At 38.5% G+C, this 18,241-nt stretch overlaps 1 protein-coding gene and 1 long non-coding RNA gene across 5 annotated transcripts in view; one reads left to right on the top strand and one right to left on the bottom strand.

Moving 5' to 3' along the window:
• Nucleotides 1-18,241, top strand: part of LOC136792388 (uncharacterized) — a 516,901-nt gene that overhangs the window by 47,792 nt on the left and 450,868 nt on the right. The window lies entirely within an intron of this gene.
• RGS17 (regulator of G protein signaling 17) overlaps nt 1-18,241 on the bottom strand; it is a 107,070-nt gene that overhangs the window by 25,352 nt on the left and 63,477 nt on the right. For both annotated transcript variants that reach the window (XM_059083102.2, XM_059083101.2), the window contains exon 2: nt 12,821-12,964. In XM_059083102.2, coding sequence (XP_058939085.1) covers nt 12,821-12,939 — 119 coding nt within the window. In that variant the 5' untranslated portion in view covers nt 12,940-12,964. The remainder of the gene's footprint in view (nt 1-12,820; nt 12,965-18,241) is intronic.

Below are 18,241 nucleotides of genomic sequence, written 5' to 3' on the forward strand. Positions count from 1 at the left end.
TTGGTTTTCCAAGCTTTATTTTCCCCATTCACAATGGGGACAAAGGTAGTGACCTACTACACAAGGTTGAAAGCAAAGACTAAACACTTGTGACAAAAAGGAAAATGATTACACATGCTTAATTCAGTGGAAGGGCAAATTGGTGGCATATTAAAATGACAATTCCAAGTTTACCAAAGAGTTTTTTATTTCAACTAGAGGGAATAAAAACTTACACTGCGCTGTTATTATAAAACACTTCCGTATACAACACCTTACCATTTCTTCCTCACAACAGTCCTGTAAGTTAAGCAGGGGCTTTGTTATTAATCATTCCCGTCTGATTTAAGAAAAAGCAGTCACCGAGGTTGACTTACTCAATGCCCACAACTAAAACATATCAGGCCTAGCAATGGAACCCACACCTTCCGACTTCTTATTTCATGCTCATTTTCGCTGTGCAATGCTTCTTCTCTTGATCTAGAAGAATTAATTGTGGTAATTCACCTTTTCAGATATTTAGAGGAATGAATTGCTCTTAAATGTCTGGAAAGGGTAAATTTCTTATCACAAACCCATGTCTTGAGGGCACAGCCCTTTCTAACAACATTACCCCACAGCTGTCAGTCTGCAGGAGGCATTGCCCAGAGGACTGAATATATAGCAGATAATGGTGAGGAGCGACTTCTTGATTGCCTGGAACTTGAGATTGCCAGGGAAAAAGGAGCTGTTACAGAAGGTTTGACAAAAATCCTGACAAGGGGAAGAAGAGGTGGTGCCACTCATGACTCCAGAACAGACGTTGTTACTGCAAAGAGCATCCCTGGGACATACAACTCGCTCCCACCGGCAAAGACAACTTTGGGGAGAGGGGAGAGGAGAGGCGCAGTGATGCATTGCTTACAAAGGACTATAAAAAGGAAGAAAAAAGGAAGCAGAAGGGGAGACAGTAGCCGTATACGACCTACACTTTCAGACATGTAAAAACTCAGTTATAGTCAAACCTATGTCCTGAACCTCATCTCTTTCGTTTCTACATTTTGGTAGAACAACAACTTGGTTTTGAACGGGGTGTGTAAGGATGGGAATGGTGGTTAGAAATGTGTGTCTGGAAATGTTATACAACACTTGTCTCAAAAAACATTGCCCCTAGAAGTACTCCTCCTATTTTTCATAATCATGTATCATATATTATAAAGCAAGTGTTTCATTTCGTTTAACCTTTTATTTCATAGATTTAAAGCCTATCAGAAGTAAAATAACCCGCTATTAAAAATCTGTCCACTAGAGGGCAGTGTTGGCTTTATAAATATAATATTTTAATCAACTCAACAAAACTGAAAAAGTTTCTAAGTTTACCCTTATTTGGAAAAAAAAATCTATTCTTATATGTATGGGGTTTTGATAATTACATCTTTCTAAGGACTTTGAAAAGAGTCATCAAATTTTCTGTGAGTGAAATATACTCAAAAGGGATAAATTTAATCTTGACAGGTGTGCATAATTACACCCAGTTTTCCTTTTTGCTATTTAGGAAATGCTCTGGATACTTCCCACCCTAGGTCATTTAATTTAGGAATACTTTAGTCTTAAAAAAAGGGTCAGGCATAATCCTATTAACATCGTAGTTATCCTTTCCAATAATAAGCTGTTTGAACTCTAATTATGTCTCTTGCTGGGGTAATATAGATCTTGGGTGATACATTCTTAGAACAAATTAATTAGAAAAGGTTTTTAGCTACCAACAGGCAGGACATTTTTTTTGTTATTTAAGATGTTTTCAAAGAGCCACTGTGAAAGTGGATTCTCCAAAGGATTTCAATCCCAGTTTGGGTTGTAGGTAAACGTTAATTGCTTCTTTTGCTGCATGGAAACTGAAAACAAAATCACTCTGTCTTCTCATACTCGCCCTCTGCGCTACCAATGTCCCTCTATACATGCTTCTGTTGGAAAAGATGGGTTTCAAAAACTCCCTTTTTCTACTGGTATTCAATTTTTATTTCAAACTCTAAGCCATGTATTTTAAGTTCATGGACATTCATTTGGTTTAGAATGCCAACTGCATTTAACAAGTTATTACCTGGTTAAAATCTGGATCTACTCTGTCAGCTGATGTTCAGTTACATAACCAAAGCCTCCTATTTGATATATATAGAGTTTCTTTTTTTTCCCCTTCACATTAAGAGAATTCGAGGATTGAATATTTAGATGTACTTTCTATAACATACACCAATCAATAGACTCCTCTACTTCAGTTCTCAGGTTGACTGAAATCCTATTTTAAGCTCTTCCTTCAACCCACTGTAATTTTCCCTGTAAGTCATAATTAAGTTAGTGGATGCTTTTGTGGGCAAGCAAATATCTTGACAATCCTGATCTGTGGGGAGACTTAACCCCAGGATATGATGAACTCACATCACTCTGTGTATCGGTGAGTGTGTGGTCCGTGCTCCGGGAAGGCCGAGTCATACCTGTGCTGGTTCATGTGAGAGTTGGGGAGAAAGGGCCAGGGATACCGAATGCAGAAAACAGGTTCTGTTACATTAACTGACAACATGGAAATAGAACATGCTAAGCATACAGTGGCCAAAGTCTGGTAATTTCCTTTCAGCCTGAGACTTGCAAATAATATCTGTCAATAAAGGATTATTCAGGGGTTCCTGAAAGAAACTGCACCCTAAAGTAACTGTTGTGAATCCCATCTTACAGCTGCGGAAACTAAAGCTCAGAGAGCTTGAGCAGCTTTGCAAACATTTCACAGTTGTATGTTGTGAAACTGAGACGCATCCAGGTCTAATTCCAGTGTGGTTTTCTTCCCTCTCCAGTGCTGCCTCTTGAAAGAAGGCTTTGTATGAGGAAGGCATGTTATTAGAATTTGTGTGTAATCTTTAAATATGGCAAGACCACATCTATTTACACTGAAACATATGAAGTTATTATTCAACGATTACTTATGAAATTGGTCAGTTAAAAGGGTTTTGTGCTTTTACATAATCTATGTTTCTATATACAGAAAAGTAGCAATGGCAGAAATTTGCTTTCTACTTAAGAGCATATGCTCCCAGGCATGAAATGTACATTAATATATAGTATATTGATATCTGAAACAAAGATATGAATCTTATAGCATCGAAAATTATAATATTTATAAAACCCAGTGAAGCACAATTATTATACAATCAACTTCATATTTGCTGGAAGTGGATTTTACTGTCTTATCTGACAAGTAATTAGTAATTCTTGAGTGATGTCCTAAAACATTAGGCAGATTTTAATAGGTCTACCAGGCCTAGACGTAAATAAGTTAGGCTTAAAAGGACTAATAAAGAGTTCCACTACCAAACATAAAATAGATAGCCAGTGGGAAGCAGCCGCATAGCACAGGGAGATCAGCTCTGTGCTTTGTGACCACCTAGAGGGGTGGGGTAGGGAGGGTGGGAGGGAGGGAGACGCAAGAGGGAGGAGGTATGGGAACATATGTATATGTATAACTGATTCACTTTGTTATACAGCAGAAACTAACACACCATTGTAAAGCAACTATACTCCAATAAAGATGTTAAAAAAAAAGAGTGCCAATGAGAGAGAAGAAAATTATTAATTTCAATCAGATGTAGCACAACTATGACATTTTATAGATAGGTTAGGGGTAGCAAAATGCCATAACCTCAGTTTTTGTATTATTATTGATTTGCAGAGGCTGGGGTGGGTGGGCAGTTCTTAAACTTTGTCCATATAGCTAATATATTTGGCCAGGATTTAGAAGGGCTGGATTTCACATTGTTTTAGAAATTGAATAATTTGCTTTGATTAAATCAGAAAGGGAATGCTGGCTTCCCTCAACTTGAATCTTCACCCCCAAAGATCAGGTGTCTCAGTGCCTTTGAAAAGGGCTGCACTCAGCAGCTTTCCTCTCCGAATTCTTCTTCTTCCTCGTGCACCTTAAGGAGATGCTTGATTCTCACAGAGTTCACGGATAACTTCCTGGTAGGCCAGATGACGAAAAGTTTCACGATTCTTATCGCATCAGACCTCCTTGGTGTGTTTGCAACATCCATCATTCCCTTCCGTGTGAAACTCTTTACTGTCTGGTCTTCTGTGCCAGCCCAGTGGTGTGTTTTGTATGTTACCTCCCAGACTGTCTAGTCTCTGCATTCCATGATTGCAGAGCTGCACTGCTTTCTCTTTAAAGGCTTCTAAAATTTTTTTAATTTTTATTGGGGTATAATTGCCTTACAACGTTGTGTTAGTTTCTGCTGTACAGCAAAGTGAATCAGCTGTATGTATACATATATCCCCTCTTTTTTGGATTTCCTTCCCATTTAGGTCCCCGCAGAGCACTGAGTTCCCTGTGCTCTACAGTAGGTTCTCATTAGTTATCTATTTTATACTTAGTATCAGTAGTGTATATATGTCAATCCCCACCTCCCAGTTCATCTCACTCCCCTCTTCCCCGTTGGTATCCATCCATACATTTGTTCTCTATGTCTGTGTCTCTGTTTCTGCTTTGCAGATAAGATCATCTATACCATTTTTTTAGATTCCACATATATGAGTTAATATACGATATTTGTTTTTCTCCTCCTGACTTACTTCACTCTGTATGACAGTCTCTAGGTCCATCCACGTCCCTACAAATGACCCAATTTCATTCCTTTTTATGGCTGACTAATATTCCGTTGTATATGTGTACGACATCTTCTTTAGCCATTCCTCTGCTGATGGACATTTAGGTTGCTTCCATGACCTGGCTATTGTAAATAGAGCTGCGGTAAACATTGGGGTGCATGTGTCTTTTTGAATTAGTTTTCCCTGGATATATGCCCAGTAGTGGGTTTAAGGATTTATATTTGAGGTTTCAGCCTGTAGTTCACTGCTCTTCATGTCATGCTGGGCCATCCTTTTTATCTCCTGTATGTTGTATGCTGATGACTCCCTGATTGTTATATCTAATCAAGACATGCCCTGCAAGCTTCAAGATCATTTCCACAGCTTATCCTTGGGTACCACACACGGAGCGAGCCCAACCCACCATCCTATCCTGGCCTAAACCACCACCTGTTCCAGCGTTCTCTCATCTGATGGGCTTGCCATCAACCCGGCCCGTCAAGCAAAGCAATGGCGTTATTCTTCCCTCCTCCTTTACGTCTGCTGCAAATTCTTGACCGTACTTCCTTTTTCTTGAAACTGGAATCTCTCCATTCCTTTTAATCACCTTTAATTTTGAGCCCCTTGCATCTTTCACCGAGACTATTACAGAAGTCTTCTAACATGCTTCCTGTTTCTGTCCTGTCCTTCCACACGCTTTCCATTGTCTCCACAGGGATATACTTAAAACATAAAATGGACTTTGTCCCCTTCTTACTTAATCATGTTCAGTCACTTCCCATACCCAAAAAAGGTGTCAAGTCTTAACTTCTTAATATGCCATAAAAGGCATTTTATTACTTGTCATTGTCTCTTTAGTCTTCTATTTTGTCCTTCTTGACTTTATATCCCCATAGTACTAACCAGATTTTAGCACTCCCTCCTGGAATCCTGGCCTTTCTGTACTACTAACTGCTAGTACTACTAGTACTAGTACTGCTACTAACACACACACACACACACACACACACACACACACACACACAGGGAAATGAAGAACATGGTGCATAAGAAGAAATCTGGTGGTTCCCTGACACACATTAGCTGCCACATCATTATGCTAATGATAGGGGAATATACCTGTAATTTTTGAAAAACAAAATCTGTGATACAAGGTTCCATATTTTATAAAGTAGACTCAATTGGAAAATCCAAATTCCATCAACCATTCAACACCTTATTATTAATTAAACACCTACTATGTGCCAAATATTATGTTATAAGCCCAAGTATACTTTTAATTATTTTAAAACTTCAGCATACGTTTAGGAAAAGGCCCAGTGCCAACTGACCGATATGAATGGCTGCGAATTCCACTCTAAAATCCATATAACATAATGTTACTGAAGGCCTTCACCTAGAAAACAAAAATGCATGTCGGACAGCAGGAGAGTCACGAGTACAAAAACCAGCACAGTGAGCTGGGCGTCAGGCAACCCCCCCGCCCCGCCCTCGGTGCACAGCCTTGTCCAGGGCAGGGGGAGGCGCGGCCATGGGGGCCACCAGCATCGGCCCGTCGCCAAGGTCGCCGAGAAGCTCCCCCGCATCCTGCCCTTTGAGACCCCCATGGCCCTCACCCACCCCATCACGACACACAGTGAGGCAGCCGAGACCGAGAGGTCCTGCCCGGATCTGACCCTGAAATGACTTGAAGCCAACTGGGGTATGTGGGCCCGTGAACGGCACGAAGTCTCGGTGCCAAGTGCCGTCCTTGGACGCACCACCCAGTCTCTTCGCCTACAGTCCGTTTCCTCCTGTCACATTCTGGGCTTCTTCACAGAGCGAGGCTCCTCTCACCATCCGTCCTCTCCCCTCCTGAGGGCCCATCTTTATTTTCTTTGCAACGCCCTTTCCACGTCCGAACTCTGCTACATCTCGACCTGGTAAGGCCCACGTCCTCTCCCCGCCCCACCTGGCACTCCGTCTCTCCGGGGCGGCTCCTCTCCACTCATCACGGGGCCAGGCGGGGGTTGCTGTTCCCCTTCCACATCCTCCGAGGCTCCTGCTCTCCGACTTTCCCCTTCTCCACTCCCCCCTGTCCCCTCCCTCAGCTCTGCGAGTCCTCACCAGGCTTCTCACGCTTGGACTCTTCCCTCTCCTTCTGACCTTCCACCTCATGGGAATCATGACAGAGGTGACCCCACAGGTGTCCTCGAGACAGCCAGCAGGACAAGTCCTGGGTTCCTCCCCGACTGCGCTTCCACTGGCTGTGAGCTGCCTGACCTTCATGGCTGGCTCTTGCTTTCTTCTAGCTGGAACTAATTTAGTCTTCTTTCTCCATTCTGTTTTGGTTCTTTCTACTCTCTTAAATAAAATTGGGTATAATATTTTCATCTAGTATTTTGTTTTCTTCGCATCCATTTTTCCATTGATGGTCTAAGCACTGCAATGTGACACTCAGAAAAAAATGTACATTTACGGTAAACAGAGTCAAAAAGCAAGGGATAAAGAAGATGTGGTTCATATATACAATGGAATATTACTCAGCCATGAAAAAGAACGAAATGATGCCATTTGCAGCAACATGAATGGACCTAGAGATTATCATACTAAGTGAAGTAAGTCAGAGAAAGACAAGTATCATATGATATTACTCATTTGTGGAAACTAATTTTAAAATAAATGAACTTATTTATAAAACAGAAGCATACAGATTTTGAAAACAAACTTATGGTTACCAAAGGGGGACCATAGCGGGGAGGGATAAATTAGGAGCTTGGGATGAACATACAAACGCTACTATATATAAAACAGATAACCAACAAGGACTTACTGTAGAGCACAGAGAACTCTACTCAGTATTCTGTAGTAACCTAAATGGGAAAAGAATCTGAAAAAGAATGAGTATATGTATATGTATAACTGAATCAATCACTGTGCTGTACACCTGAAACTAACACAACATTGTAAATCAAACTCTACTCCAATAAAATTTAAAAAAAGAAGAATGGTGTGCCTTCCTTGGGAAAGGGTTGAGGCATTCTATTGGCAGAGGCAGCTTGAATCTTAAACTTTTCAGGAGGGTGACCTGGGGAGTAAACCAAATGTTCATGTCCATGTTCAGTTGCTTATTGAGCATTTGTTCCCTGTCAATGTAGAGGCAGGGAGAATCTGGTGAAAGCTAATGACATCAGCAGTACCAGGCAATAATTAGCATTCAATCAGCTGTAAAGGAGTGAATAAACAAGTGCATGACACAGAGATGGTCCATGTGCCAACGTCCACTTTTTGGTTTTGTGTATGTGGCCTGGGAAACCTGGGTTCATTTTGGTACATGTCTTCTGATTGTGCGCATTTAAAAGATTGTGTAAGTTATAGAAACTACTGAAAAATTTTACCTATTACATGGTGAGATAGAGTTTTCAGAACTAGAATTCTTTGTAAGTGATATTTTTGATGGTCTGGTTACACGTCCTTTGGAAATCCTACGCAGATAAAGATGTGCTCCCATGTGAGATGAATCAGGTCTCTGAGGGTGACAGCTAGAGAAAAGACTGCTTCTTCACTGGTGCCTTAGATGAAATGATTCAACTTGAATGTGTGAGCAGATTTATTTCCAGGGGGTGGTTTCTTTACCATGGAGCAGACGCTGATTTTGTTTTTCCTTTCAAAAAATATCCTTTGGCTTTTAAAGCATGTGTTTTAGTGTTTCCACTAGCAAAGAGCTAAAGTGTGACAGTGTCAGAGGATAAAATAGGACATTATTTTTGCACTGTTTTGAATTATAGAGGCTGTGGTACTTGTTGAAAATGGAGGGAGGGGCAACCAAAAGTATGTTTATGAAGTGCTTAAAATTTACTTAGATCTGTTCTGGGGTCTGGAAACTAACGTGTCAAAAGGGAGATAATTTTAGCTTTCACAGGACTATTTAATGTACTAATGTTCTGACCAATTTCTCCCGAGAAGAATGGAGACTGTCTGATGCAGTGGACCAAGTCTTGTAGGCAATACATAGTAGTGCATGGGATTGTGAATTCCATTTGAAAAGTGTTACTTAATTTAATTCCTGAAGAGTTTGCAAAGTAAAAAGCTTTGGAAACAGTTCATATCCAGCCTGGAAATGAAAAGTTTGGAAGTGTTCTCTTAAAATGGACAAAACAATGGACTGGGATATTAAGAGACTTGCAGTTTAGTCCCACTTCTGTCGTTAATGAGCTTAGTGACAGTAGGCAAGTCTTCAGTTGCCTTATCTGTAAAATGAGACACAGAGTTTTCTGAATGTTAGTTTTTAAGTGAGGACATTTTTTTTTCTTCCAGACAATTAGATTATACGCTAATCTAGTAAGTAAAGTAGCGAAAGAGAGAACCATTCCCTCGGAAACTGCAGGTGGGGAGCCAGAGGCGGCCCCACCTCGGTGATCCCCTCACCACCATGCAGTAGCATGAGAAGCCAATGGAACGTTTTGGAGGCATGGTATCTGAAGTCTGTTGAGTTCTCATTTTTTATAAGTAAACATAGCAATCTGTTTTGCTTGCTAGGACACCCCCGGGAGCAATGAGGAATTAAAGCAGAAGTGGATTAGCACCTAGAGATTTCCTTGAAAAAAAATACTCTGGGTTATTTTAGTTTAACCTCTGATGTTAAGAGAAGAGGGTTCATGGGACAATTTGGAAATTAGGTTTAAGCTCGCAATGCATTTTGGAAGCTCTCCCTTTCTACCTCCTTTTTTGTGGCTCCTTGTTTTGCGAGCACAACGCAATTTCTGGTTTCCGACACACTTTCACAGGTGTCTGAACTACCTGGTGGATTCACACTGTGGGCAGTTTTGCAAGGATCCCACATCTTTAAAAGGTTTCTTTCTCATAAAGAAAAGGGAAGAGGGTTAACGACCTGAAGAGGCAGGTCATTCTCTTTGAATCCTGATATAAGGGGAACATTGTTCTGACAATTCTGAATCTCTAGACACGTGATCTTGACAAAGCTCTCCTGGTTGGGAACAGCTTTGTCCCATGTGTAGAAGGGCTTGCAAGTTTACAGACTGTCTGCTCGATGGCCGAGACTCAGGCATCCGTGACTTATTTGTGTAACACAGGTTAAACGGTCTAAACCTCATTGCTTTGCTTTCTCTTCTTGAAATGGAGGGCTCTGGGGAGAAAAGGGAGATAGATGGATTTGGGGAAGGCAGTGGTTCCTTGACAGGGACAGAAGACATCGTGAAGTAATCCTAAATTTTGAGATTTTTGAAGGAAACCGTGGAACTATTCAGCAGTTATATATTTATGCTCTGTATCACCACCCAAAATAAAGCATAGTGGTAATTTTATAAAGGCAGGAATAAATTTAAACACGAGAGAGGAGCTGATGATGAAATATGAATGAGAAATGCAAATTTGAGGAAAATACTAAGTAGTTTTAAAAACCCATAATGTGAGGCTTGAGTGAGGTATTTATATTTATTACTAGATATAGAAATTTATTTTCTTAGCACTCTATTTCCTTAAAAGGAGGTAAAATCAGCTACATGGCAACTATTCCTATTTACGAATGACAGTTACTTCATACTTTTATTTCTAACTTTTTGTCCCTAAATTACATTTTTTTAGTGTTTCTTTTTGTTATACTCCTTTCCCCTAGCCTGGAAAATTTGAAGAACATTGCTTTCTTTCTTTTTTTTTTTTTTCCACTCTAATAAGACATTACAATTTTTTTCCCCTAAACTCGAAATGCAAAAATTATGATACTCTAAAAATGCACATGTAAAGGACATCTCCATTTATACTGAGATAACAAGAGTTACAATTAAAATGCAATTTAACTTTCATTCTTTTTTTAAAAAATAGTTGCTTACATTAGAAATTACCTTACCTATCATTTATCATGTAAAGAAGGCATACGTTTACAGACTCTGCATTTTGTGGCCTGGACTTGAGTGTTCATGACTCATTATTAGCAAACATAGTTCTTAACGATACTCTCTCATCTAGAACTAATAGAACATGCATCCAAGGCACCACGTGTTTAGGGTCCAAATACCTGTCACCCTAGACATGTGGAGTTAATGCAGCTTCCAAAAGCTGTTTTGTTCTCCATCCATAGTCTGTGTTCTGTGACAGTCTGATGCTCACGAGCTCACGTTGACTATTTTGTTATTTAATGTGCACTTTAAGAATTAATAAAAGCAAGTCTTGCAAATATCTGTAGGACAGATAAAAGCAAATCTCACTACACATCTGTTTGACAGCAAATATTGCACAAAAAAACTTCAGTGTTTGGTGTTTTAATCCTGAAGCAATTCAGAAATAATTTTTTGCAGGCAAACAAAATCATATACTAATTACTGGACCATGGCGTAGAGCAAGTGAGAAATAGAAATATAATCCTCAACACGATGTAACAATATATTTGCGATGTTTCATATGAATTTTAAAATAAAATAGCTTTCCTTTCCAAGATAATTTTTTGTATTGTATCTACAAGCTGATCTTTTAAAAAAAATATACGTGATTTGAAGCCAGATCTTCTTTAAAGAGATTTTATTTTCCCAATATGAAGTGTTCCATAGCCCAGTAACTAACTCTTATTAAATGCATACTATGGGTCAGGCACTGTTCTCAGCTTGTATGTGTTTTACTTCATTTAATGTTTAAAGCAATCTTATGAGGTAGGGGTTCTCATTACTGTCGTTTGATAGATGAGGAATCTGAAGACCTAAGCAACTTGCTGAAGGTCAAACAAATAGTGACAGACGAAGAGTCTGAACACAGGCAGTCTGACTTCAGAACCACCCTATTAAGTCACTACCCCATATTTCACGGATTAAGACCAGAGCTAGCTGATCTCTTGAGGAATGAGAGAGAAAAACATTACACAGTTGCATTGAAATAGTTCTCTCCTCTGGGACTCTGTTGCCTCCGTCTGAAATGCTGAATTTGAGGCTTAAGAATGAAAGAAAAAGGAATCGTACATGACTTTCCCCCCAAAAGAACCATCATCTGGGAAGCAATTTTGATATTTATAAAAACTACTTTAAACATTCCAGATTGCTACAATATCGGATGGTTTTTCTGGAAATGAAGTTTCCTAGAGAGCTCAGAGCTCGTTCAACACCAAGGCTGCCACTGGAGCATTACATATTTCATCTTCTCTTTTGGCCACTGTGATAGAACATTATGCCAACGTATCATAACACCAACCATCATAATATGGACATTGAGAAACTGTAGAGATCATGTGTGAGAAGATGACTCAAGCATCTGGGCCTTTCTTTAGGGTTTTGAAATAGGTCATGGAGATCCAGGAGACCACTGCTAACCCAAAAGATCCACCTGTGAATTGGATCTTACACCCTGAAACGTGTGGTTCCATGGAAATTCCATCAAGTCTAGCATCCCCCCGCTCCCCTCTGAGGAATCTCATCTTTGTAAATCTCAAGACTCGGGGTCTCACTGATTTTCTTATTTGAAGACTTTGGGAATTTGGAACTAAAGCAGGTTTTCTAAGGTGCCTGAACCATGGACATTTAGTACGAGATGGGACCCTTGAAAACCAAGTTGTCTGACTCTTCATCACTTTGCCGGTAAGAAAACCAAAAAACAGAGATTACAACTTTGTCTGATGTCCCAGAGCCTGTAAGTGACAAAACCGCAATGGAAAGCAGGTTCTCTGGCTCTAAGTTCAGAGTTTTTAATGAACTGACTTGGCCTTCGTACCCATCATAGCGCCTGGCCTTTTAGATCTGTGGACATGAGTCTGCGGCACTTCTTTTTCTGTCCTTTTCAGGAGTCTATGGCTGAAGTTGCCACCCAGCTCTGTGACAGAACAACCAACACCACATGGAGTAGCAGAGAACTAAAACACCACCCTGAATACTACATACAATACTACTAGAGATTATCTTAGTGTTCTTGCACCTTCTGTAACATGGGAGAATGTTGTTTACTGTTCAGTAAATATATAGCCATAATCTTATTTTTTACCCATACCTTTAAGAAGCACGGGTGGAGAAAACCATGATATGAAACAACTTTTCATTCTTTACCTTACTACCAATTTCAGTGTAGATTCTGAGGAAATATTATATTTTGCTTATGGAAATGTGTGCATTAAACCAACGATCATTTCCAGTAATTCCTACTTGTAAAGGAAGAAAAAAAGACAGATTGAGAAGTTTCTATGGTCCCAAGAGCTAACGTGCATGTTCACGCCAGTTATGACCCAGCTCAGGCGTGGTGTCACACAGATAAGAAGACATACCAGGAGCAGCTGCAACAGCAGCACCAACAAAAGCAACACGTATTGTTGGGCCTCTGGCTTCCAGGTGCTTGAGACACAGCAGGTGTTTCTTCATTCTGTGACTGCTGTCTTTTCCGCATTTCAGCTACTGCAGTGCCCAATTGGCTGAAAGAAGAGAGAAAACATAAGGTCTGAAAAAATTATGCTAAGGGTAGGTCGCCTATGCTGAAGGAAGCATAATTTAATGGAGGGGTCAGGAAAAGATAGTTTGAGAAAAGGTAAAAATGAATAAGCTTTAGCAGTCAAGTTGAAAATTCCCCAGAAAGTTTTTAAGGCGAATATTCTAAAAACTTTGGGAACAAACTTCTGCCATTATCTGCTACATACAATCTTGGTAAGTGTTGTCACGTAATCAGAATCAGTTGGCAAGGTAAATATGATAAGGTTTGAAAATTTATTTATTTATTTTATTATTATTTTTTACATCTTTATTGGAGTATAATTGCTTTACAATGGTATGTTAGCTTCTGCTTTATAACAAAGTGAATCAGCTATACATATACATATGTCCCCATATCTCTTCCCTCTTGCGTCTCCCTCCCTCCCACCCTCCCTATCCCACCCCTCTAGGTGGTCACAGAGCACCGAGCTGATCTCCCTGTGCTATGTGGCTGCTTCCCACTAGCTATTTATTTTATGTTTGGTAGTGAAAATTTATTTTTAACTTCCTTCTGTACTCAAGAATGATTACACCTGCTTGCCTTTATGAACACCTTTAAATGGTTATGGTGGTATGACTAACTCGTTTCTCTGCTATTATTTACAATACAGTTATTTGAGCTTTACAGATCATTGCTGCAAGGTTTCTAACTCTATAACATGGTGAAGAACAGTTTGTTTTTGGTCCTCTCTCATCTCCTTTTAAAACATACAATCTCCTTTTTGGTACTCTGGCTCACCGTCCAGGGGCCTTCTCTTGATAATATGGGCAGAACGCCTCACTCTGTGTTAGGTGTCCCTGTAGCAAAGGCATCACCTCCCTGTCCTGCACTGCTCAAGATTTATTTTCATTTAGTAGATAACCGTGGAAAGACTAAAAAGTTATCAAATCCAGGAGAATCATTTTGGTGGAATTTATATATCCTGGCAGATAAGAAAAATACTGAGGTGCAGGCTGCCCTACCTGTGACTTTACAAATGCAGCCAAGTGAGTTGCTACAGATTTATAAGACCAACACTGATCTAGGAGTTAGTTGATGATAAAAAAAATAAAGTTTTATTTAGTAGACTAATATAAAATTTAGCATGAACTTTTAGAAAAAGGAATGAATTCTACTGAATAATATTTTCACAAATACGCAATGTATGTAAATCACACATATATATATTGTCATATGTGTGACTGAGAACAATACTTGTTAAAAACATAAAGTACTTTGGGCTTTTTTGGCATTGTGAGCTCATGCTTTAAAAAATACATTTTCAGTTCTGAATACAATGATAGATACTTTAAAATATACTGTATTCTTAAAAATAAGATAAACATCTCTTTAGACCAGAAACAGATGAGAAAACCACAATGGTAGATAAATGGGGGTAAAGTCACAGTCATTTTGTAATTCAGGTATGGGAACAAAGGTATGGGTGCAAAGGTTCCAAACTCTAGTGGGGTAAAAAATGCTCTACCATGAGTAGTGGGAGACCAGAGTTCAGACTGGAGTTTTACCTGAATAAAATCAGTGGCTGGGTTTCTGCCACTCATAAAAAGATGCTAAAAAAACTATCTGTACCATCAATGGTACCTAGCTGCAGGAGAGAGAGGATGCATAGAGAGTCAATGAAACCTGACCTAAGCCAAGCAGCCTACAGGTTCTGTGACTGGGCCAAGGATGTCTCCAAAGCCATTCCTGGATGGGAGGAAATCCTGAGATGCCAATGAAAGAGCTCCTTTGGGACTGAAGGTCTTGGGGGACTAGTGGAGACAACTGAGAAGCATTATAAAGAGTGAGAGTGAGAAATACACCTCTTACTCAGTGTGTTGCCTGAAAGCAAAAAATCCAATTAACACTAAAAACAGAAAGCCAACTCAACAGTCATGAAATGACTATATTCCTGAGCAAATGCAAATAATAGAATCATCCAAAATTAGTGTACTAAACATATGTTTAATGTAAACAATGTGATAAAGGAGAAAACTTCATATAAGAGAACAAGAAATTATAAGAACAAATATAGGCAAAAATGAAACAAGAATAGACAGAATGAAAAATGGAAAACATAGAAACAAAACACATAGCCATTAAAAAGATTCAGATGGAATAATATCTTCCCAAAGCCACCCCCAAGAGAATAAGTGTCAAGGACTATACCCAGAATTCAGTGAAAAGAGATAAAAAGATGCAGCATAAAAAAGGGAATTGAGACAAGCATAGCAGTAACATTGAAAGAGACTCCCCTATGTGTCCAACAGATTTTCATAATCAGGAGAGTATTAACAGAATATTAATGGGAAGTATTTTCAAGGAATCTGGCTGGAAACTTTCCAGAATTGGAAGGAAAAAACAAACAAAAGCCTTACACTGAAAGAGCATACCACATGCTCAGCAGGATTTATAAAATAAAAGTAAGTCCACACATATATGCTTAAAAATAGAACCACAGAACTCCAAAATAAAGATATAAGCTGAATTACCCACAGAGGAGTAACAAGCACTGACAGCAGAATAGCGGAGCAGTCAGACAAGAAAAAGAAATAAAAGTTATCCAGACTGGAGGGGAAGAGGTAAAATTATCATTATATGCAGATGACATGATACTATATTTAGAAAACCCTAAAGACTCCACACAAAAACTACTAGAACTAATAAATGAATTCAGCAAGGTATCAGGATACAAGATTAACACACAGAAATCTGTTGCATTTCTTTACACTAACAATGAAATATCAGAAAGGGAAAATAAAAAACAATCCCTTTTAAAATCACATCAAAAAAAAAAATAAAATAAAATACTTAGGAATAAATCTGACCAAGTAGGTGAAAGACTTATATGCTGAGAACTATAAAACTTTGATAAAGGAAACTGAAGATGATTTAAAGAAATGGAAAACTATCCCGTGATCTTGGATTGGAAGAATTAATATTCTTAAAATGGTCATACTACCCAAAGCAATCTACAGATTTAATGTGATCCCTTTCAAATTTCCCATGACATTTTTCACAGAACTAAAACAAATAATCCTAAAATTTATATGGAATCACAAAAGACCTAGAATTGCCAAAGCAGTCCTGAGGAAAAAGAACAAGGCTGGAGGCATAACCCTCCCAGACTTCAGACAATACTACAAAGCTACAGCAATCAAAACAGTATGGCACTGGCACAAAAATGGACATATGGATCAATGGAACAGAATAGAGAGCCCAGAAATAAAGCCACCCACCTAAGGTCAATTAATCTTCAACAAAGAAGGCAAGAATATATAATGGAGAAAAGACAGTCTCTTCACCAAGTGGTGGTGGGAAAGCTGGACAGCTGCATGTAAATCAATGAAGTTAAAACACTCTCACACTATACACAAAAATAAACTCGAAATGGCTTAAAGACTTAAATAGAAGACAGGACACCATAAAACTCCTGGAAGAGAACATAGGCAAAACATTCTCTGACATAAATCATAGCAATGTTTTCTTAGGTTGGTCTCCCAAGGCAATAGAAATAAACACAAAAATGAACAAACGGGACCTAATCAAACTTATAAGCTTTTACACAGCAAAGGAAACCATAAACAAAATGAAAAGACAACCTACAGAATGGGAGAAAATATTTGCAAATGATGCGACCAACAAGAGCTTAACTTCCAAAATATACAAACAGCTCATACAACTAAACAACAAAAAACCAAACAACCCAATCGAAAAATGGGCAGAAGACCTAAATAAGCAGTTCTCCAAAGAAGACATACAGATGGCCAATAGGCACATGAAATGATGTTCAATATTGCTAATTATCAGAAAAATGCACATCAAAGCTACAGTGAGGTATCACCTCACACCAATCAGAATGACCATCATTAAAAAGTCCACAAACAATATATGCTGGAGAGGGTGTGTAGAGAAGGGAACCCTTCTACACTGCTGGTAAGAATGTAATTGGTACAGCCACTATGGAGAACAGTATGGAGGTTCCTCAAAAAACTAAAAATAGAGTTACCATATGATCCAGCTGTCCCACTCTTGGGCATATATCTGGACAAAACTCTAATTTGAAAAGATACATGCACCCCAATATTCATAGCAGCACTATTTACAATAGCTAAGACATGGAATCAACCTAAATGTCCATCAACAAATGAATGGATAAAGATGTGGTATATATGTACAACGGAATACTACTCAGCCATAAAAAAGAATGTAACAATGCCATTTTCAGCAACATGGATGAACCTAGAGATTATCATACTCAGTGAAGTAAGTCAGACAGAGAAAGACAAAAATCATATGATATCACTTATATGTGGTATTTAAAATATGATACAAATGGACTTGTTTACAAAACAGAAGGAGACTCACAGACATAGAAGACAAACTTACGGTTACCAAAGGGGAAAAGGGGGGTGGTAAATTAGGAGTTTGGAATTAGCATATACAAACTATATATAAAATAGATAAAAAACTAGTCCTGCTGTATAGCACAGGGAACTATATTCAATATCTTGTAATAACCTATAATGAAAAAGTATGAAAAATAATATATGTACATGAATAACTGAATCACTGTATAACTGAATGTGTATGTATAACTGAATCACTGTATAACTGAATCATTCTGTACACCAGAATCTAACACACCACTGTAAATCAACTATACTTCAATTTTAAAATGTTTTTAAAAATAAATGGAATCTAATTATTGGGGAAAAAATATATACAGAAGAAAGCACTAATAGCTTCAGAGCAGGAAAGGATTTCTTACAAAACCAAGCCAAAAGGGAAAAGATGATTTTTGATACAGCTAATTTATCAAAAACCTTTGAACAAGTAAAAGAACATAAAGTAAAGAAATGAGAACCAGACTGGAAAATACAGAGGACTAATATCTATAGCATATACGTAACACATCACAGTTTAAAAATACAAATAACCTAACAGAAAATAGGAAAAGGAAATGCGCAGGCAGTTTACAGAAGAGGAAAATACAAATACCCCAGATTAGATGAATAGATGGTCAAAACTAGTGACTAGGGTAATTCAAGTAAAAAAATTATTTCATATCCAAATTTCCGACAGGTGAAAAGTCACACAATACCAATTTGGGGAGAGAACTTGGGTAATGAAAAGTTCTCATACAATCATTTTGAAGAGTAACATTGACTATGTAACAATGTAGTTAACAATATACGTAACTTATAACAAATTTCACTTTCATGTTTATACTTTCAAAGTG

This window comes from Kogia breviceps, chromosome 13 (assembly GCF_026419965.1).
Source record: "Kogia breviceps isolate mKogBre1 chromosome 13, mKogBre1 haplotype 1, whole genome shotgun sequence".
In the NCBI taxonomy this organism is placed as follows: Eukaryota; Metazoa; Chordata; class Mammalia; order Artiodactyla; family Physeteridae; genus Kogia; species Kogia breviceps.